Source organism: Furipterus horrens, unplaced genomic scaffold (genome assembly GCF_987537825.1).
Source record: "Furipterus horrens unplaced genomic scaffold, mFurHor1.1.pri manual_scaffold_1, whole genome shotgun sequence".
In the NCBI taxonomy this organism is placed as follows: domain Eukaryota; kingdom Metazoa; phylum Chordata; class Mammalia; order Chiroptera; family Furipteridae; genus Furipterus; species Furipterus horrens.
Window position 1 is genome coordinate 49956083 of NW_028327171.1, and position 23128 is coordinate 49979210.

The following is a 23128-nucleotide window of genomic DNA, read 5'->3' on the forward strand; positions in this document are numbered from 1 at the left end:
ATCCTAAACTTATCATATGTGTTGAAACTACCTATGATATAATAGCACTTACTGTGCAGTAAGGGTTGACTTGGGCTCATCTCTTTAAACTGTTAACACCTGAAGGAAGTGGTGCACTGAGTTTTCAGAGTGTCCCACAGAACCTAAAGGAGACTGCATAGTAAGTCCTTAATATTCTGTTAATTGAAAATGGGGTCAGTTCTAAAGTTGGATGTATAATGCTACCTGATATCAAACTATACTATAATAATCAAAACAGACACATAGAGCAACAGAACAGAAAACAAAGACCAGAAATGTACCCTTGCCTATATGGTTCATTAATCTACAGCAGGAGAGGCAAGAACGTACAATGGGGTACAGACCATCCCTTTGCAAAACGGTGTTGGGAAAATTGGAGATATACATGCAAAAAATAAATAAATTAGGCCACTTTCTTACAACATATACACAAATAAACTCAAAATGGATAAAAGAATTAACTGTAAGACCTGAAAACAATAAACTCCTAGGAGACAACATAGGTAGTAAACCTTTGATGTTGCTCTTAGTAATATTTTTCTGAATACAACTCCTTGGGCAAGGGGAAAAAAATAAATAAACAAATGGGACCACATCAAACTAAAAAGTTTTTGCACAACAAGGAAACCATCAACAAAATGAAAAGACAGCCTACCAAATGGCTGAAGATATTCATCAATAATACATCTGATAAGGGGTTAATATCCAAAATATATGAAGAACCCATGCAACTTAACACCAAAACCAAAACAAAAACCTCCAATTAATAATAGACAGAAGATCCGAATAGGCACTTCTCCATAAAGGACATACAGATGTCTAATAGGTATACAAAAAGATACTCAATGTCACTAATCATCAGATAAATTAAAATTAAAACCACAATGAGATGTCACCTTATATTTTCAGAATGCCTATCATCAATAAATCAACAAACAACAAGGGCTGGCAAAAATGTGGAGAAAAGGAAAGCCCCATGCACTCTTGATGAGACTGCAAATGGGTACAGCCACTATGGAAAACAGTATGAAAAGTTCCTCAAAACATTAAAAATAGAACTATCTTATGATCCAGCAATTCTACCTCTGGGTATTTACACACACACACACAAACATCACACACAAATTCAAAACACTAATTTGAAAAGATATATTCATCCCTATGTTCATTGCAGCATTATTTACAATAGCCAAGCTATGGAAGCAGCCCATGTCTATCAATAAGTCATTAGGTAAAGAAAGTGTAGTACATATAAACAATGAAATATTACTCAGCCATGAAAAAGAATGAAATCTTACCATTTGTGACAACATGAATAGATGTTAAGGGTATTATACTAAGTAAAATAAGTCAGACATAGAAAGACAAAAACTATATGATTTCACTTATATGTGGACTCTAAAAAAAATAATAAGTAAAATGGAAGCTGACTCAGTGATACAGAGAACAAACTGATGGTCACCAGTGGGAGGGGAGCTGGGGGACTAGCTGAAAAAGGTAACTGGATTAAGAAGTACAAATGGCAATTACAAAATAGTCACAGATGTAAAGTACTGTACAGCATAGGGAATATAGTCAATAATATTGTAATAACTGGGGAAAATAGATGCTCAATTTATTGGGAGATTGCTTTGTAAGTTATATAAATGTCTAACCACTATTCTGTGCACTTGAAACTATTATAATATTGAATGTCAATTATAATTGGAAAAAAATATTCTTAGCCATATGACTACTATTTTTGAGCTTCATGACCCCTCCCACCCACATTGGTTCCTAGCCTTGGCTCCAGCCAATATTTCCTTAACATAAGCTTTTTATTTACTTATTTTTTCTTAATACTGTTTTCCTTGCCTGGAATGACTTCTTCCTTAACCTAGCAGGTTTTAAAGATAAAATTTGCTTACTAATACTGTTTGAAGTTTATTATATGTTATTTTTCATTTTGTGTAACTTTTGGGTGGAAAATTTTAAAACCCTATCAGCTTATTTTCAGAGTCAAAAGTGTGGATTTAAAATTTCAGAGCTGACAAAAACCAGTTATAAGTCCAACAGTAATGGAGACAAAGAAATATTTCCCCTAGTATTTTTCTCTGAAAAAGAAAAGAACAACAAAAACTTCCATCTTCATCAAATCCACAGAGGAAACACAAATAACTCCATTCTTTTTTCCTCTAATGTCATGGCTGATACCTAATTAGAAGACAGAAGATAGTTACCCCAAAGAAGAAGACTTTACTAATGTGACTGAAAATTAACCAATGCTGTCTATGATTAAGAATAAAATTAAAATAAATATTAAGTGTGAAATGTTTAAAAAAATAAAAATCAAGTCAGTTTTACTTTGCCATTTTCTTGATGTAAATTTTGAAAGCTAGATGCAATCCCTCCAACAATTTCTTGCCATTCTTGTTGGATTTTTTGCTATTCCCTTAGGTTATCTATTGATTTTTTTCCTTCTGGACTGTGTAAATATTCACTTAAAATGCTTCTTTGATATCTATTAAACAATTTGCATTAGAATTAAGCAAGAGAAATTTGGAGACTTGGGGAATTATCAAAAGGGATTGTGCCTAGAAGGCTGTTCTTTTTATCTTTAAAGAACTTTTCTTTTTTTTTAGTTTATGCAAATGAAGAGGCTAATTCAAGTTCTCTCTAAAGATTATTAGACAGGACAAAATATTTAATGTTGCAAGTTTTCTCTTGAAATTAGTCACTTCCAGTGCATAAAGCACCTTCTATGTCAGAGGCTTTCATTTGAATGAATCAAAGTTAATTGCAGTATGGATTTAGAAAATGGTACCTATTCATCAAAAACAAACAAATAAATATGTTTGAATAACTTTCTGTAGTTTAAAAAGTTATTTTATATCCATTATCATCCTTGATCTTCACAACCACATGCAATGTATATTTCATGCCATTCTAAGTACATTAACTTTTTGGATTTTTGGTGTTATTAAATATTATTAAAAGCCATTTAACTTCATTAGTGTACAAGTTAGTATGTATGACTAAGTGAAAGACACCCATAATATATTATACTGTTAAATAATTGAAAATATGGCTCTTGTTCTGGATCTCCAAGTTTAAAAATAGTATCTCAAAGACACATGTTCTTTAACATTGTTTTATCTGCTACCTGCAGGTGACATTTTTAATAAAGCTACCATGAAAGGTATTTTCAGTATTGCTTATTTAATTGGCCATGAAGAAACCCTTACTTTCTCTAATTACTCATGATTGTCTTCTATTTAATAATATTACAAACTCTATTTAGACCTCCTGAGTTGAATATTCAGGCATACTTAATAGAATCAATACTACTTAGGACTAAATAAAGGTTCATTTAATTGTTTGGTTATCAGAGAGTGAGATCTTGACTCTCATTCAACTAAAGCAGAAATTGGGCAATGTCTGTTAATGGTGATCAGTAAGTCATTTCTCATCAACATTCAGCAGATTCATTGATTGATTCACTTCTTAAAATCTGTTGAAATCTTTCTCTGTAACAAGACCCTGTTTAATATTTGTATGCCCAACCTAATGGTTCTAGTTGGGATATTCCTCAGTAGGATTTAACAATGTATTAGAAACCTTGTTTGTTGAGCATGGCGAAATGATAAATTATACTTTTGTTTACATGGCTAATTGTAAGGTTTTGGAAACACTGCTTTGATGTACTAAGAGCAGCTAATGAAGACAGTTAAATAAACAAACCTTAATAATGTATCTAGGAGTTCATACAGACACAATCTGCAAATTTGCTTCTTGACCCTGGTCCAAACCTTTGTCTCCCTTTCCAAGCAAAACATCTATTTTGAATTTAATGGAAAGCCAGCTTTTTAAATTCATAACCTAATACTGTACTCCCTTACTCAGAATGCCAGTACTTGAAACTGGCTTTAGAAATCATTTAGTAGCAAATTTCTTCTTTTTTTTTTTTTTTAAGTCAATATGGAAACTGAAGCTCAGAGAAGTGAAGTGACAAGCCCTAGATTACTCAGTCAGTTTGTCAAAGAGCAAGCCTGGAATCCAGCTTTCCTGATGGTATCCACTATATTATGATGCTTCCTTTAAAAATATTAAGTACATATATATATATATGTATATATATATAATATCCCTTGAAACTAACTATTTCAATAATTAATATGTACCAACTTGAGACTACTAGACTTTGCTTTGACTCATGTTAAATAATTGCTCTCACATTGTCAGTTTGCCTAAAACAGCTCTTATTTACTTTGAGAAAGTATCAAGACTTTTCCTTTAACGTGTTTGGTGCTCTTTCAATGCCAAGTTTAGTGCCTAGACAATCATGTTTGTTGGAAAAGCAGATTGAATTTCTGTTTCATTTTCAAGAATTGTGCTCTAAGAACATGCCACCCTCAACCCCCAGACAATCTTGTCCTGCAGCCTTGGTGGTATAATGAATTAGTCTTGCACGAGTCTGTGGCTTCTGGAGGGCTAAGCAGGGGATCAGATCTTCTCTTTGTAGTGAGACGAGCTGCCAGAGAAGTGATTGATACTGCTACAGAAGTAGGACTTCAAGGAAGAATAAGCAGATAAGTGGGGCAATAAGTACATAATACAACAACTTTTCACTTAATGTCTTTTATCTGAGCATCTGAAGGCAGCTGTATCCTCAAAAACATCAAGGCCCCGCACCCTACAGTGTAAAGAGACGAGGGGATCTCTACTTTTACCCAGTGGCCTCTTCCACAATCGATAAATCAGTGAAAAGATTTCAAAAGAAAAACCAGTCATTTCTATTTCCTTTTCCTTGGAAGCTAAGCCACCAGGATATGAAGCAACCACTCTAAAAGTTATCTTGATCATGATGCAATGTTCTCTATGCACTTCCCCTATAATATTTGAATCTGAAGAAAACTATTTTAAAAAACTCCTCCTGTAAGAATGAAGGCATTTACTATATATTTTAAATCCCATCTAATCATATGAGGCTCATTCACTCCCTTTGAGTAATTCTCATTCTTGCATTTATTTTACTCCTCAAAAATATTCCTTGTAAATCTTATTTTAGGTCAAAGTCCTTAGACAGGAAATCTTTCAGACAGCTTTAGGCCATTATGGCTCCAAGAACTATTGTGAAGTGAAGCTGTGTTTAATAAGGTTGATGGACCCAGTCAGAGATCTTCTTGAGCATACCTTCATTACTTTTGTACACATCTTGCTAATTCAGACAAAGAGGCTAAGTTTCCAAGCCAAAATTGCTTCCTCTTAACAAACCAGGACTCAAAATTCAGAAGCCAGTTCCTAGGAGAGTTAGAGAACAATATAGGCTGCCACATGTTTTTGTAGATAACTCTGTTCCTTATTTTTAAAAGACTAGAATAATTTTCTAGACATTAAACCACCAAATAGAAATACCAAGTGACATTAAAAATACTATTGAATCATCTTCTCCATCTTGCCATTTTTATTTGTTGTTATTGTTACTTTAGCTATGTTATGTGTATGGGATTTGGGGCTTGTGTAAGTTTTGTTTGTTTGTTTTTTTTCTTTCTTTAAGTTTTGGAGAGAACTTAAAGGTCATCAGATCTAACCACCCAAGCAGTCTGGCCTTTAGTTCCACAATTATAATATGTAAGCAACTGGCATAACCTTAGGAAGAAAAAGGACACAGATTAATCTGTGTCCCCTGAAGATCATAAAAATATCACTGGATATGTAAAATTTAAAGCAAAAAGAACCACCACTTTATGGCTAGATGTTTCGGGTTTTACAGTTTGTCTAAAGACAAATTTGCTTTCTTTTAACAAACAGCATTTCCTTTAAAACACATTTCATACTTGGCAGAAGATGAAAAAGAATTGTGTATACTTAACTGTGCCTCTGCAGCCATCTTTCAATGTGACCAAATTCTTTTGTGAGCTGGCAGTTCTCTAGTTGAGATAATGGAAGAAAGAAATTATGTGTATGTCTGTGTGTGTTTGGGGGGAAGGGATCTAATAAGGGGAACACACAGATTCTGCATGTATAACCATTTTGGGCACTCTCAATATGCCATTGGTTATTCTGATTTCCTCTCTTTTTACCTTCCACTTTGTAGTTTATAGAACACTTTATCTCATTTGACAATCCTCAGTTACCTTGAACATGAGGTGATGTAGTTGGTATCCCCATTAAATAAAAGTGAAAATGCAGTTTTAGATTTTCTTCAATCCCACAGATTTAGCAACTGTTAGAACCAAGTTTTGAAGGAAGACCTTTAAACTGCTCTTGAGTTCAAAGTGCTTTCAAATATAGCATCAGATATAACATCAGTCTGTTATTATAAAATGCTGTAAAAAAATGGCAGTATATCCTGACATCAAACATATCCTCAAGACCCAGGTACTCAGTTGGCTGTATTGGGTAAAGGTCAACACCCTACAGAAAAGAAACTGAGTTAAAAACTACATATAAGTAAGTCATTTGCCCTGAACTGAGTCCACTTGATTTAACTTAACTAGGTAGATTAGTTTTGTAAGACTCTGAACTCATTCTTCCCAAAGTAGTCTTACTATTTTTTTTTTTTTTTACCCAAACCTAGAGGGTGCTGTTCCTCTTGGTAGATTCAAAATTCTGTCCTTTCAGTGTAAGGTAGGAACTACTTTTCACGCAACTACCTAGATCCTAATGCCACTTCTTCTCTGTGTCCACTTGGTTTTGTCGTTCTACTTGCTTAGGTATGCTCTTTGCTTCCAGGCTTTTGTGAGGTATCTTCCAATGTACTTCTGTACGCATTACACTTCTTTGAGAGTCTAAAGCATCTTGTCATCATTTTTTACTAGTATCTATCTTTCCCTTTCTCATATAGCTCACAGATTTCTTTTACCTCTTAGAATCCCTAAATTTAGAATTGAAACTATTTCCACCAGACAGAACTAGAGTGTAGTGTTCACTAATGCCTTAATGTGTTTATTAGAAAACCTGTTTTAGCAATGAAAATTTAACAGATTTCTAAGCAGAATTTGAGCTGGCTCATGAGATGCAGTTCTGGTACCCCTGGAAAACAAGCCATGGTGACATATGTAGGTGTGCATTTCTCTTAGTTAAATGCAGTAGGTAATGCACTTATTTCAAACAAGGATGCAATACTAAGAATGAGGAGAACCATTTTCACATTTATAAAATAGTTGCAAAGTATCAGGACACTTATTTTTCTCTTTTGTGTTTCATATCATCTGTCTTTAAAGTGAAAATGTGTGATTATATGATTTCTAAATTTTCTTAATGATGTAATATTCTTCAGTTCTACTTTTACCAGTGCTTAGAATACTCTCGTCGTCGGCAGCCGTCCGTCTCGAGAGACGATGCTGTAGCTTCTTAAGAGTCTATCTGCACCGCCGAGAATGGTTGTGCAGTCCGACTCGGGAGTGACACGGTATCTGTCTCCTCCCGTGTTGAATCGACATCTTGCGATGACGCTGGAGTGTCCTCTCCAGTGAAGCTGAAGCTACAGAGCCTGGGCAGGGTGATATGGAGGGTCTGCTGTTGCTCATGCAGCAGACCCCCCCTCTCTTCGCAGCTGAAGGGTCCAAGGGAAAGACGGAGTCAATACAGCTTGGCTTCAGGTGCGCCGCAGGAGTTGCCGGTGTTGACTACAACGTCAAACCGCCTTAGGGACTCCGGCTCCGGATTTTCTGTCGGGGTTTACTCCCTTAGCCTTTCCCCTGAAGAGGTATGCCTCAAGGCAGCGGAGGTTTTTTGGAGTCAGAGTTTTCCTTCTCTGATGTGCCCTGACTGGAAGATCGAACCAGCGACACTTAGCTCGCAGGCCGACGCTCAATCCACTGAGCCAAACCAGCCAGACTTAGAATACTGCTCATATATTATCATCGTTATGAGCCAGACATTCTCTTCCAACCATTTTCTTTGCAATACCTTTTTTTTTTTTTTTTTTCCAAAAAAAGTGACAGAGCCCTTTCTTATTTCCCTGTGTTCTTACTGGGGCACAAGAAGGGAAAGTAAAATTATTGTTATGGGTGTGTCCACTTATAGTCCTAGGAAATAATGGAGAAAGTATTTATGAGCCAATTATTAATTGATTACTAACTATTGAGACGCATAGTCTTATAGAAGTGTAATGATGAAGAAGTGAGACTTTGTCTTTGAATTCCTAAATTATTCTGAAAACAGAGGCCAGCCCCTGCTGGGTTTGAGTCTCCAAGGCTGTGGATCTAAATGTAAATGTCAGCCCCAGGTGGACACAACATTGAACTTTCTAATTAACCTTGTAGGTAAGTCCTTAAAGAAACAAGGATGTAGCATCCAACAGTTAAAAAAGGCATTCTGTGCATTATTTGCTGAAGGTGAGAGGGCAAATGCTGTTGTGACAGTTGGGTGAACTTGGAAGGCATGCTTCTCTGGGGAGGATGAGATGGAGAAGAATAGCTGATGCTGATATTTGGTGACAGCAATGGCAGAAAAGATAGTACTTTAAATTCTAGGATATTGTTGATATTATTTCAAATCCAAGGAATTAGAAAAATAAAACCATGAGAGATAAGAGGTAATCTACCTCAGACCTTTATCTTCATGGAAGTTACATCATAAATTATAAGTCATAAAGGCTTAGTTACCTTAAATATGAAAAAAATGAAAAAACTCAACGCTACCACAGTCTAGTCTTACACCAATATATCTTTCCTACTGTATCTTCCATCTCTTGTGTCCTTCCTTGCTCACCAAACTCCATCTTATTTTTCCCAATACATAATTTAATGTCTCTGTCTTTTGGCCCATGTTTTATTTTAGGAATGCCTTCCTCCTCTTCTTCTTTCAAAATCCTTCTCAACCATAAAGACTCAGATCCTTATGTCCTCATAGGGAATCAATCACTATTTCTTCTATGTTTCCACAGGACTGTTACATGTAACTTAATACTTATTTAGCATTTATTTTAGTTATCATTTTATATATTTTATCTTGTGATAAATGTATTAGTTTATTTTTAAATATATCTCTTCCACTAGATCAGGTAGTCTAAGTACAGTTACTGAATCTTATGCTTTGTTGGGTCTTATTGCAAGACCATATACAATAAAGTATAAATGTAATGCTTGAAATTAAATGTGCAGGTATATAAGTGAAAAGAAATAAAATGGTCTCTAACCGATGGTTTCTAGTATCCCTTCTAGCATTAACATATCCCAAATGGGTCTATGATTTGACATTAGAATAAAATCAAAACAACTAATTTTTACTCTGCTACTATTTACTTTAGTCTTGACTTTCATGTTCCTGTCTATATTCTCCAGTTAGGAAAAGAGAAGAGGTAAAACTCAAATTTGACAATTTCCCCAATGAGGTAAACCAGTTAAACATCTTTGACCTGTCCCTCTCTGGAATAACAGGGTAAGTCAAGAGAAGTGGTCTGATGCTTGAGGATCATGCATGAGTTTTAGTTTACCTGATCTTCTAGCTACTGACATGACTAAGCTTTTATTATTGTTGCTAAATAAAAATTATAAGATTGTGGACCACTAGAGGAATGAGTTTAGAGAGAAAAAGCTAAATATATCCTTTAAACAGATGCTTGGACTGAAGCATCTGTGTTGTGGTTTGGTTGTATTCTTACTCCCAGATTCAGGACATACCACTTATACTCATCAACTCAGCCCCTTGACACTGTAGCTTGAACACCTTTCCCAGCAGAAGTCTGTCAGAATTATAAAACCCAGTGAACAAAAAGGAGTAATTAGTTCTGGCTGGTGTGGCTCAGTGGATTGAGTGCTGGCCTGCAAACCAAAGAGTCTCTGGTTCAATTCCCAGTCAGGGCACATGCATTGGTTGTGGCCAGGTCCCCAGTTGAGGGTGCACGAAAGGCAACCACACATTGTTGTTTCTCTCTTTCTCTTTCTCCTTCCATTCCCCTCTCTCTAAAAATAAATAAAATCTTTTTAAAAAAGAAATAAAGAGGACTGCATAGTTGCTTAAGATGAAAGCAGTATACAAATTCCATTCACTTAGCAACTGAGTTAGCAAATAATTTCTCAGTTTTATTTTTCTTTTTGTCCATTCTGCATACATGTGTGTGTGTTTTCAGATTATTTATAATGTGTTCAGACTATTTGAAATATATTCTTTATTCTTTCTGTGATTTGAATACAACTGTACTTGCTTCCATCTGAAGAAAGATTTCTTCATGGCTATTAGGAGGCAATAACTTAGTTTCCCTTTACTTTTAAACAACATATGTTTTAATCCTAAAGCACATTGCAGTCTCTATTGGAAATTACCTTTATATTTTACAGTAGCATTCATCTTGAGTCTTTTTAAAATCTTGTGATAACTGTTGCAGGTAGTCCAGTTAAAGATCCATGCAGATAATGCGTTTTGGTTTGTTTTTTTCCCACAAAGTCAAACCAGTGGCCTCTTTAGGCCAGAAGATCTGGCTGAACCACCCAGGTCAGAGAGGCACACCTACTTGGTTGCACCACTTTTTAATCGAGTTGTGAATCAGGCTTGGGGATCTGAAACTAAGTTTATTGTGTCTGTAGCAGTAGGAAGCTCAAGAGATCAACATTAAGAGAGAAAAACTACTAAAGGTGAAAGAATATCTTTGGGAGTCATTTGTGGTCATAGGATCTCTGATTTCTCCAGCAGAGCATGCAAACAAATTGATTTGCTCCAGACAGAATCACTCCCCATTGTTGGGGTGTGCATGTGAGAGGGTTATGTCTTCTGTGACAAGACAACTTGTGTGGCTCAGGAGAGCATGCAGCCTTCAACGGAGTTAGTGTGTGAACTTGAATATAACATTTAACTTCACTGTAACCTGAGTTCATTATTTGAGAATTGGGGGTAATAAAGTCATGCCTGTTTTACAAGCATATCTTATGGATCAAACCAGAATAGGTATCTGGCAAGCAGAATATGAGTGCTGATTATTTGCACTTCCTAATATGCAGGAAAGAGAGCTAAATCGGGCATCACCGCTGCCCTTGAGCTCATATTTTACAGTGGGGTTCATGAAAACAGAATTTAAGAAGTAATGAAATGGATTTATAGTAATTTAGGTATCCCCATGTTGGATAAATATTTAGGGGCAAAAGCAACCGGCTGGCTAGAAAAGACAAGAATGCTAGTGTAATGCTGAGTACATAACATATACTCAAATGTTGACTAAAATGAAGGTAACAAGTTATGTGAGAGTTAAAGAATGTATATGAGTTTGCCTGTCAGAGAGAATAGAGGAACTGGAGTGTGCAAAACTGAAAAATTATGAAATATAAGATATATGCATTCCTAGGCTGAAATGCATGATACATTTCCTAATACTCTTATTATAAGCTCTAAACTACTGCTGCCTTCTTTGGCCATTAACAGGACTTTTTCAAAAGAAGTACTTGATTAAGACCATCCTAGTCAGAAATGTCAACTATTTTAAAACTAGAATTGTTCATGGGGTTCTTACCACAACACTGGTATGTACTCTTGAGTTTAAACTTTGTTTCCTATTTTGGTAAACAATCCCCAGGATTCACCTCCAAACCTTTCTTTGTAGGTCCTGCTTTCTAATTCCAGGGAAGCTTCACTTTCTTCTCTATTCAGGCCAAGAAATGACACCAGGAAGCCACTTATTTTGATGTCTTTTATATTAATTATTATTAATATTAGTTTTTATTAATTTTGTTTTATTTTTTCAGTTGCCATTTATATTCAATATTATTTTGTTTTAGTTTCAGATGTACAGCATAGTGGTTCGACATTCACATGATTTACAGTGTTCCCCTTGATATTTCTAGTACCCACCTGGCACTATGCATAGTTATTAGGGAACTATTAACTATATTTCCTATGCTGTACTTTGTATCCCCATGACTATTTTGTAACTACCAATCTGTACTTCTCAGTCCTTTCACCTTTTTTTACACAGTCTCTGAAATGCCTTCCCTTCTGGCAAACATTGCTTTGTTCCCGGTATCTATGAGTCTTTTTCTGATTTTTGTGTTTATATTGCTGGTTAGATTCCACATATAAGTGAAGTCATATGGTATCTTCTTCCAATTAGCATAATACCCTCTATGTCTATCCATGCTGCTGCAAATGATAAGATTTCTTTTTTTTTTCATAGCTGAGTAATATTCCATTATATATATGTACCATAGCTTTTTTACCCACTTTTCTACTGATGGGCACTTGGGTTGCTTCCATAGCTTGGCCATTGTAAACAATGCTGTAATAAACATAAGGGTGCTTAATGTTTTTATTATTTTTGTGGGTCAAGGTCTCCTACGCTCCACCTTAGAGTAAGTGGAAATGGTTTCCAGAGACAGGTCTTTCCCATGGCCTATTGCCACAGATAAAAGAGACTGAAACTCTCTGAGCATCTGAATTAAAAGGGGCAAAATGTGATTTTACCCCTGGAGTTCATCCATCACTCCAAAATAAATGCACCTTCTTTTTATTTTGCCTAGAAAAAATTTTTTTTCCTAGGAATGGCAAACAAGATTTATGTAAGAAAGTTACATTGCCTCAAAATACAGCCTCCAGGAAGAATGAGGCATTCTCTGCCCAACCTATTATTTATGCTGAGAAAAGGTGATAGGAATAAACTGGTTTATAAAATCAATTGCCTCACAGGCTCTTTAGGAAGAAAATACCACAAGGAAAAGATGTGAGATATAAAGTTGATAGGAATGTTGTCTGTCTTTATCAATAGTGAAATTCAGACCATGATTAAGTGGACACACATGAACTCCCAGAAGACTAGAATCACAGCAGTATAGAATACCAAATATACAACAAAACTAAGTCCAATTAACAGGTTGGAAAACTTCAAGATGCACGTGACATGTCCTTCTTCAGGTAATATAATCATTTATTGTAGAGCCAGAACTTAACCAAAAGTCCATGACTCTTGGGACATGTATAATACTTAAAGGCAAGATAAGTTCTCTTTCCTACGATTTTCAGTAGAGAAAATTATTTAAAAGCTGGTATTATATTGGAATATATCCCACTGTGGAACAGGAAGGGAAGATTATGTGTTAGGCAATAAGCTTAAGTGAATGTTCATTATCTATCCATTCAACAGAAAGGATGAACTCAAAATCATGGAGGTGAGAACTGGACCCCAGGTGTCTGCTGTGGATTCTAGTGCTCTTCCCACAGCTCCATGCTGGCAATCCACTGAGCTGTCTATGACCATCTACTGTGGCGGCAGCCATTTGGAGGACCTGGCAGCAAGTAGATAGGAGAGCAATTGAATATCATTTTAATCAGACTATTCATTGAAACATTAGAAGATCTCGTGCTTTAAAAAAAGTAAGAATTTATAGAAGGTATGTAGTAGCCATGTCCAGAAATATAAATATGGATAAACAAAACAAAGGGTACTAAAATCTATTTAAAAATTGTCATAATCTAATTACTGCTATGTGGTTGGGTAGGAAGTTAAATGTTATAATGTGGGGTGATATTTTGATTTTATCAATACAAATTTTAAAAAGCTAAGTAAACGTACCAATTTTCAAACACACACACACACAAGTTGGTTTGACTTTAAGGCCCGCTCTTTCACAAGTAGTCCAATCAATGGTGATACAGGTGAGTATGTTTATTTTAATGAATAATATATACTAGCAATAGGAGGAAGTTAAATTTGTGAGATTTTACTCAAAATTTTCAAAAATATTTTAAATATTGCTGTTACTGGTATTGTGGTAGAGTGAGCTCTGTTTTACATTATTGGTCTAAACATAGACTATCATAATATCTAGAAATCAATGTAGTAATATCTATTGACCTTTAAAATACTTTTATTTTTTAAATTAAATAGTTTAGCTTCTGATAGTGTATACTTTTTTGCTTTAAGGTTATAGTGTTAAAGAAAAACAGAAGCAAATCGAAAGCCCAATTAATGGGAAACAGCTAAATTAAGTCACTAAGACTGAAACAGTTTTAAAACATTGTTTTTTTTAAAAAAAAATACATGTAATTACCTGAGTATGCACTCATATTAACAGTTAACTTTTTTAAGTAGACAAATGCATATATTTATACACATATATCTATACTTATCAAAATATATATTTTAATATGTTATATGTATAGTTGGTAAAACATATAAAATTGCATGGGGTATGGGATATATCTCTGGAAGACAATATACCAAAATTTTAATAGTGATTACCTCTAGGTTCTGAAATAAATGACTAAAGATGTTATTTTTATGCAATAAAATAATCAGAGTTCTTCCTTCAATATATGTAATATTAAAAAGCAAATAAACTTGGAAAATATGTCAAAGGGTTAATATCTTCAATAACAAGAAAAACACTGTTACAATTCTGGAGCAGGGTTGCGTTGGGAGGCAAAGGACATTAAAATATCATTTAAAGAAGAAATGCAAAGGGCTAATAAACGTTGAAATACACGTAAGCAAATCTCACTAGAAATCAAGGGAGTTCACTTTAAAATAAGAAAATATTTCTTTCAATTAGAAAGTTGGGAAATATAGTCCTTAATATGTGGACCTTATCCTTATAAAAATGAAAATTGATGCAGTTCTTTTAGGAAGTAACTTAATTCTGTACCAAAAAACTGACAAGTATATAACCTTTGACCTAGTATTTTTAATTATAAGAATATAAATGCTTATCATACTATAACTTTAAAAACTATGTTAAATATGATACTGATTTTGTTTACAGAATACATACATAAAGACAGAAGAACAAGTAGTGTTTATTTTTTATTTTTATTTTTTAGTTATGCCTGTAAATATTGCATTATTTTTATGATCTAAGAACTTTTAAGTGTAAAATGAAAGAAAATGTGAGCAGAGAAGATATCTCTATACATTTGTTTCTACATGAACTGTTTTGGAGCCTTCCTAAAGTAACAGGCTATTTAAATCTGGGGAACTAATTAAAGATACTGCTGTTATTATAATCATAGAGTGAGATCTCTCTGGCCAATGAGCTGTGCCGCTCTATAGACATGACAATGAGGAGGGATGAATACTGGTTGGAGGATCCATGAAAACACAGTCTACCTTTGCAGCATAGTGTTTGATTGCATTTGCGGGACAAAATATACAGGTTTTAATCTCAATTTCAAAATTTAGTATTTGTACTTCAGTGTCATCATCTTCATCTGATATAAGGATAAGAACAACACCTAAATTGTACATTTTTTGATCATTAAATTAGTTTGATATACAAAGTGCTTTGAAGAGTACATGACCAATAAAAAAAATACAAAGAGAGAGAATCTAAATCTTGTCCACCATTTTACCTTCTAGTTGAAGGTCTATAAAAATAAATTATAGCTTGAGCATAACCATAAGATTTAAGACAAAACTCATCTCCCGTCCTGTGCCCATAAGGCTTACTAATTTTTCAGAGCCCTGCTAGTGACCCTAAAATGAATGTGATCTTATATCTTGCTTTGGAATTGGACCTTGAACTAAAGAGAAAGTTAATCTAGCTGAATTAATTTAGTGACCTTCAATTGTTTCTGCAAATGCTTTATTTATTTATTTATTTATTTATTTATTTATTTATTTAACCTATTTGAAGGGGGGCGGGGGGAAGAAATCACTTAACCTTGAGAAAGATTAGAGTGTTGCAAGTTACTCCAGGTGTCCTGTTTGTCATCCTTTAACTTTATGGTAGCTGGCATAAATATTATCTAATTGATTTAGTTCTGCAGCAGTTGGAAAGTCCCAGCATTTCTTAGCTTTGACACATACTTTATAAAAGTACAATTTTTTTTACTATTGAAGGTTTATAATGTTGACAGTTTTTCTTTTTGACAAATAATTATTCAGGGATTGTGGTACTGTGCTTGGATTGAAAGCATCATTTTCCCCCTCTCCTATTTCAATTAGATATTTTGCATTGATTTCTATAGGAAAGTCACCTGTGTCATAACAAATGCTTTGGGTAAAGAATCTACTGTTCAACTTTCCAGTTCTTTCTTATAGAATTAATCTGTTCAATTGAATTCTTCAAGATTTTAGACACAAAGTGAGATATGATGAACACAAATGTACCCTGACCTCAAAAATTCTTAGCCTAGTAGGGGAGACAGAGTATACCATTTTTTGCATTGTAAGATAGTATTTTATTATTTTTAAATATACATTCATGTAAGAGGAGATTGTAATTCAACGATAGAGTTGGAGAACTCCTCATGAAGATGACATTTAAAAAATGTGGAAATGTTTTAATTTATCAGGTAAAGAGAATGAAAGCATATTAAATTAAGGGACCCAGATTGGGCCCAGGGGCAGAAATGGTCATCAGGAGCCAAAATGGGCAAGCAAAGAGAAATATAGGGAAGGTGAGGCTGAGAGGATAGCTTGGGACCAGACTCTGAAGGGCCTTGAGTGCCTATGGAAATACTTGGTTTTCTCACATTGGCATTGTGGTAGCCTAAGGAGTGACATGATCAGAGTGATTTGGGAAAGATCAAGTGATAGTGAGGGACGAGGGACTGTAGAGGGGAGGGAGAAAATGGAGACAGTGCTGGGTATCTTTTTTTTTTTTTTTTTTTATGTCATTCAGGTAAATTTTGGTTTAAGCATTGAAGGATTGATTTGTTTAGAACCAGATGCATATTCTTTCTTGGAGTCTCAGCTGCTGCTATAAAAACAACATTAGTTTACTTTCATAACTGACTATCCAATCCTATCCAAATTTACTCAACCTTCTTCTAACTTCTTTTTTCTCATAATTCAATAGAATTAAGATCTTCATGAAGGAACCCACTAAAACATTTATCTCCATTCGATGACTTTATGAAACCTAAGCATTTCTCCATTCTCTACACCTACCGCCAACCATTGAGTGCAGACATAAATCCAGAAGCATAAAATGCTGCCAGTTTTTACTTTCTAGAGTTCTATAGGGATCATATTGGTCTTTAGCAAACCTTACAGAAAAAGACTTGAAGCTCTAACAATAAGGTGTTAATATCTTCAATATACAAAGAGCTCTTCCACAAATAACTTTTAAGAAGGCTTTTCAACAAAATGTTAACGGTATTATTTCAGGAAAGCCTATGTGTTATCCTCTCCTCTTGGAAGACTCCTGCTGCCAACACACTGCATTTATAGCAGTGGCATCTCCTTCCAGGAGGAGGTGTTAACCCATAATTCTAAGGCCATGAAACTTTGATAAATCCAAGGGAAATGGCTGAGAATAGAAAGTTATAAGCTGTAAATACAGTTGTTCTGACTTCTCAGGGCTTGGGAAACCCAGTTAAAGTCTTCAAGTTTAGTTATCTGCAAAATGGGGATAATAATACTTACCTACATCACTACGTTGTTAGGAAAATTAATACACATTACTAAACCTATGAGATTCAAGGATAAGCATTGTTTTGTGGCAAGCGCAGTAAATAACCTCCTGCTTAAATAAATACATGGTATTTATATCAGGTATTCAAACTAATTCTGAAATTAAATGTTATCAGATATACTTTAATTAGCTCTTTTATGGAAATGTGCTAAATTCTAATTTAAATTCATTATTAGATAATTTTTTATTTGTTTTTGTGAGAGTATCTTAATCAACAGAAATATTCTCCCAAACATTGTACCTTTTCCTTTATGTCATTTAGGCATTTTAGTATCTGTGCAACTAATTCAACTGCTTCAATTTTACAGCTCAGATATGAGCAAATGAAGGTACAAACATTCAAGTAAAATAAGAAAAATGTGAATAATCCTCTCAACCACTTATGTGAATTTCAGGACAGACTCTTATCTTTGTAATGCTCTTTAGAAATCATTTGGTTCGGCCCCTCATTTCACAAATGAGGAACCTGAGTCCAGAATGGTTAAGTAACCTGCCCCAAGGGCACAGAGCAGGCTAAAGACAGAGCTGAGAACAGAGCCTGTCCCTCCTAGTTACTCCTGTAACACCAGTCCAGAGCTCTTTTCCCTCAACTATCCAAGGCAGCCACGACAGATATATCATATATATAAGGTATGTCAGTCTTAAATTTTGTCCAGAATCTTGGTAGATATGTTAAGTAGAGACCATAGGCTAGATCGAACTGAAGTCTGAGATAACAGACAGATGTAATTTGGCTCTTTAGTCTATCAAATTCTGATGAAAACCTTTTGAGTTTGTGAAAGATGAAATTGGTTTACATTTTGATAGAACATCATCAATCGGTCAGACTGTGAACCATACATTTAGAGGTTCAAGTAGTTACAATATCCCACTAATGTAAAAAAAGAATCCGATAAGGACTTTCTGGGACGTTGTGCTACCTAATGTGTTTACTCTAGAGCACTGATTCCCAAAGCTGACTCATTCAGGACTGCCTGCTAGGCTATATAAAATACAGACACAGGAACTGCAGCCCTGGAGAGTTTGATCTGGGAGGTTTGGGGCCAGGTCCAGAAGTCTGTTTTTAAAAGCACTCTGGATGATTCTTGGGGTCACCCAAGTATTTGAACCACTGGAACACAGCATAGCTTTCTACTCCTGACCCTGAAGTTGGCAGTAGGTGTAGAATTTAAATACATGGTACAAACAATTTTACTGCATTTTGTAAGTAATTTTTTTTTTTTTTTTTGCCTTGTAGTCAGTGCTTATTTGGTTAATTACGGGTAGTAAGAGGTCATCTTCCCAAAATCTCAGTGAGAAAGTAAACGTGTTTGATATAAATTTGTACTGTTACAAAATGTTATGTTTTTGGACACAAGATCAAGTAATATTACTGGATTCTTTTTACAAAAAAAAAAAAAAGAAAAGAAAAAAAGAAAGAAACATTCTTACTTGGAAATCAAAGGGTTTAAAATAAATATCACCCCAAAGATCATATCATTCTTTATGTGCATGTTTTGTATTGATATGAAAGGAGAAGTAAAGAGGATGCAATCCAAGGTCATAAATATATTGGGAAACTATCTCTAGTGTTTATATACCCATCAATTCTGGATTTAATTTTCTTACCTTCTAATTTTTAGAAGGAATCTAAATATTCACTTATAGGTATCTTGGCCAGTTTTAAGCTTGAGGCAGCACAAGGGGAATTGACCTCCCATTTGGGGGTGTGGAATGATTTTTAGATATAAATCTAACTGAATTACATAGAATACTTACTCAACAGTAAATGAAAGTATTTTAGTGACGCACACAATTATCATCAGGTGTATTCATCCTCACTAAATCATGGTAACCAAGGTCATATTTTACATGAATGTTCTTATGTATTTATATAAATTTAGTTTTAAGGCAAAAGCTAATTTGTCTTTCACACTTTAAGATTCAATCTATCAGTAATTTATTACCTATCTGTAGAAAAATATGTTATCTTTGAACATTAATAAAAAATAAATATAATAGAGGAAATAAATATTCAAATAGATGAGCTATTATATTGATTCATGTCTCCAGAAACAATGATAAAAAGAAACAGTTTTTTATTAAGGGCTTTAAAAAAAATGGGCACATTTCCCAGGATTTCTATTTCCTGCACATAATTTGGATGTTTGTTTGTTTTTACAAGTTAACGGGACCGTGCTCTGAAAAATCAAGTGGCTAATGTTGACATAGTTTTGTGTGAAACCACTGGCATTTCTTTGAGGAGAATGAGTTGGGACTTTTCAGCTATCAGGCAGTGGATTTAAATTTTTATACTGAGGAAATATAACCATGGATTTGACTATTTTCCGCTTATTTCCAATTTTGTGTAATCATTTTTAAAACTCCACATCTAGGTTTAAAAACAAAACAAAATAACAACAACGACAAAATCCCTCCAAAAGCTTTCTCTGAGTTTTACTTTTCAGTTGTAAAGTGAGAAATAACTCGCTAAAATGCCTTCTGCAAGTCTTGGTGGTGGTATGCTTTGTGGTTTTGTTTGGGGAGATTTGGTGTTGTTTTTAAGAGAGGGTGTACCTTCTTATGAAAGAGACAAGGGAAAGTTTTACCTGTCTGTCTCTCCTGGTTCTTTTTTTTTTTTTTTTTTTTTTTTTTTTCCCCTCTTTTTTTTCTTTTTCTTTAAAGATTGGTGATAAGGAATTCTAACTACTTAATGAGATGGGAGAGGCCTCACTCCATTGGAGTGGAGGAGTCCAGGTGGAAGTTGATGGATTGGACAGGTAAAGAGAAGGATCCCGCCCCCTCATGCCTATAGTTGGGTATATATTAGAGAACCTAAAATTATGTACAGAGAGAGAAGGAGAGAGAGGGACTTGAGTTCTGTTATCTTCTTAGTAGATTCCTATTGCAAGGGTCTCAGAGGGGGTGGGGGGGTTGGCAAAATCCTGGAGCCAGAAGAGAGGACAGCGGCATTGATCAATCTTACAGCTAACATGTTGTACCTGGAAAATAATGCCCAGACTCAATTTAGTGAGGTAAGGATTTTAGATTTTAGCTCTTCATTTAGAGGTGCTTTTTCATTTTTTATTTTTAAAATAAAAGTGTATATATTTGCGGTTTTCAGCTACCCAGGATAATGTTTTTGCAAATTGTGTATAGGAATCTCCTTTTCTTGGTTAATATTTTCTGTGGTGACTGTAAGATTTTTATTCTTTAAGTAGAACATAAAAACGTAGGGGAAAGGGGAAAATAAAAATTGCTGGATGACATTACATATTTGAAAAACCTAATATGCAGGAGTTTATAAAATCACTTCTTATTAGAACAAACTGGGAGAACAGATCACATTCTGCTAGATACATTGAAATGACTCGTCTGTTGAGTATTCACATACCAGTAAGACAAATTAGTTGAATGTGTCTCAAGTCGGTTAAGTTCTCAGTTCTATCTTCAGACTTTAATCTACAAGAAAAGATTTTTTCAAAACAATCAGGTGAGATTTCTAAAGCCATCTTTGTTTTGAATTTTATCAATCCAGAGACCCATCTAAACTCCGGGGAGACTTCAATCATGTCTCTATTGTCTGGTGATTGACTTGGATTTTTGCTGTGTGATGATAAAGTTGTTTTAGAGCAAGGTGTTATTAAATATTTATCCATGCAGGCATATAAATGTGTATTATAACATGTAGGATGTTATTTAAGGAATTAATGATCTGCCTCTCTGATCTCTCCTCAGCGTTTGTCTCAGGGATTTAAATCACTGGGCAAAAGTATGAGAAAAAAACTCCTGAAGAGACTGTAAGGCTTTGAGGAAGTTTCCTAAGGTTGAGGGAGGTCTAACAACAATATTAGTTTACATTCCTCAGAATAGGGCAGCTGTGTTGACACTAATCACATATGGGGTGGGGGTTGCTGTGTGGAGAGCGCGAGTTCAGTGTTTCCGATGAAAATGCTTGCAGGCGAATGCTTGGAAAAGTAGACTGGAGAACTGAAATTGAGCTCCTTAAAATGCAAAACAAAATGCACAGTGCTCCGACGTGGATGGCACAGGGAAGGATCTAGGAAAGGCAGCAAAGCAGGGCTTGCGCTGTCATATTGACCGTGCTATTGTCTAGACACCTGAACTGTGTAAATATAACAGGGGAAATATCAAGTTATCTAATGAAGGAAAAGGAAGTGCCTCTTTTCCTTTGAAACAGTCAGCAGGCTTGCTTATCCTCAGTGGCGAAACTTGAGTTTCTTGTTTTACTTTAATATTGAAAGTTAGCTTAAAATGTTACCAAACAATTTTTAAAAAAAAAGGTAATTTTAAAGATTATCTTGTTTCTACTTGATCCAATGTGGTCCAGTTTTAATCATAAAAAAAAAATTATCTGTCAGTCACATCATATCTGACTTTGTGTTTGTTCATGAGCTATTTTATGACCAGTATGTATAAGCAGGCTAGGATTTGACTATGCGTGTCTGAGTATTATGGGGTAGAAGCAAGTGTTGGTTTAGCGATATCTATAAGAAGAGAATAAAATTGACGTAAAGTGGAAAGAAATTATTATTTCTCATGAAAGGAAAAGTACTGCATAAATGCCGTGATTAGAGGGTGTGTGTGTAGGAATTATTGCCGTTAATGGAGGCAGAATTGTGCTGTGTGTGAGAGTCTGGCACCCTTATGATGAAAGAAAATACCTTTACATGGGTTTGAGTTTTTAAAAACTTTAGGTAAGTGTGCAGTCAGGTGCTCAGAAGGTAGCGGTTGTCTGTTTTCTGTTGGAATGTTGCTAATATACATAGAAAATATCTATGAAAAAATATGACTGGATTTCTCTCTCCTTCTGCCTCTTTTTGTATATCGCCACTGTGAATGTCATATCCTTCTACCAGTCTGTGTAGTACATGTTCTCTTCATGGCTTTGTTTGCATTCTATTCTCATGAACAGCTTTCTTTACTGTATAGGATTATGTTTAGTCCTCTGTAAAAGTGTAGTTCTATGTTTGAATGTATGAAATGCCTAGGAGTACGTGGCCCTGGGAATCCTGAAACTTAACACAAACTTATAAGGTTGGGAATCACCTTAAAGTAATGTTGATCAGTAACTGTCTGCACCAAAACAGCAATCTGATATTATCACAGAATTGCTAAAAATTGGACAGATGAAGTATGAAAAGACAGGCACTAAATATAGAGAATACAGATGTATGGATGAGTGTATGGAAGCAGGTTGGTATAACAAAAAATGATAATAGGCCTCTTGGATAATAGAGCTGCCTGAGATTGGAAAGACACATGATGCTGTTACCTTGCTGAAATAAAAACAGAGCTGTGGCAGGAGGAAAAAAAAAGAATAAAAAGGCATATAATACCTCATGAGACTCAGTATTATTCTCAGGCTTCAAGTAATTTTTAAATTTTATTTGCCAGTAACTTTCTTGGGTTGATAACTCAAAAATAATATAAGAACACTGTACATCCTTTTCCACAAATTTCCAGTTCCTTCCCCTCAAGCAGGATTGGATTTGGGGAAGCTGTTAATGAACAGCAAAGGGTCAGGAAGGGAAGAGAACATGGGCAGGACAGAACAGGCAAGGCTTCAGGTTCCGCCCTTGGGTCAGAATGGAGAGGCCTGGAGCAGTCACTCAGTGCTGTGCCAGGCTTGGAATGACGCAGCCTCTGGGACTGGTCTCAGACATGGAGAGAGAGGCTCAAAAGAAAAGAAATTCTTGACAGATTAAGTTTTAGCTCAACTTTCTTGTCCAGAAACTGGGGTGTGTGTGTGTGTGTGTGTGTGTGTGTGTGTGTGTGTGTGT

The 23128-nt window shown here is 35.0% G+C and overlaps 1 protein-coding gene across 6 annotated transcripts in view; it reads left to right on the top strand.

Moving 5' to 3' along the window:
- Positions 1-23128, top strand: part of TP63 (tumor protein p63) — a 215908-nt gene that overhangs the window by 102558 nt on the left and 90222 nt on the right. Inside the window, exon 1 of one of the 6 annotated variants that reach the window (XM_090275304.1) lies at positions 20168-20359. The exons of the other annotated variants lie outside the window; for them this stretch is intronic. Coding sequence (XP_090131430.1) covers positions 20168-20359 — 192 coding nt within the window. Of the gene's footprint in view, positions 1-20167; positions 20360-23128 lie in introns of those variants that run through there. 6 annotated transcript variants of the gene reach the window in all.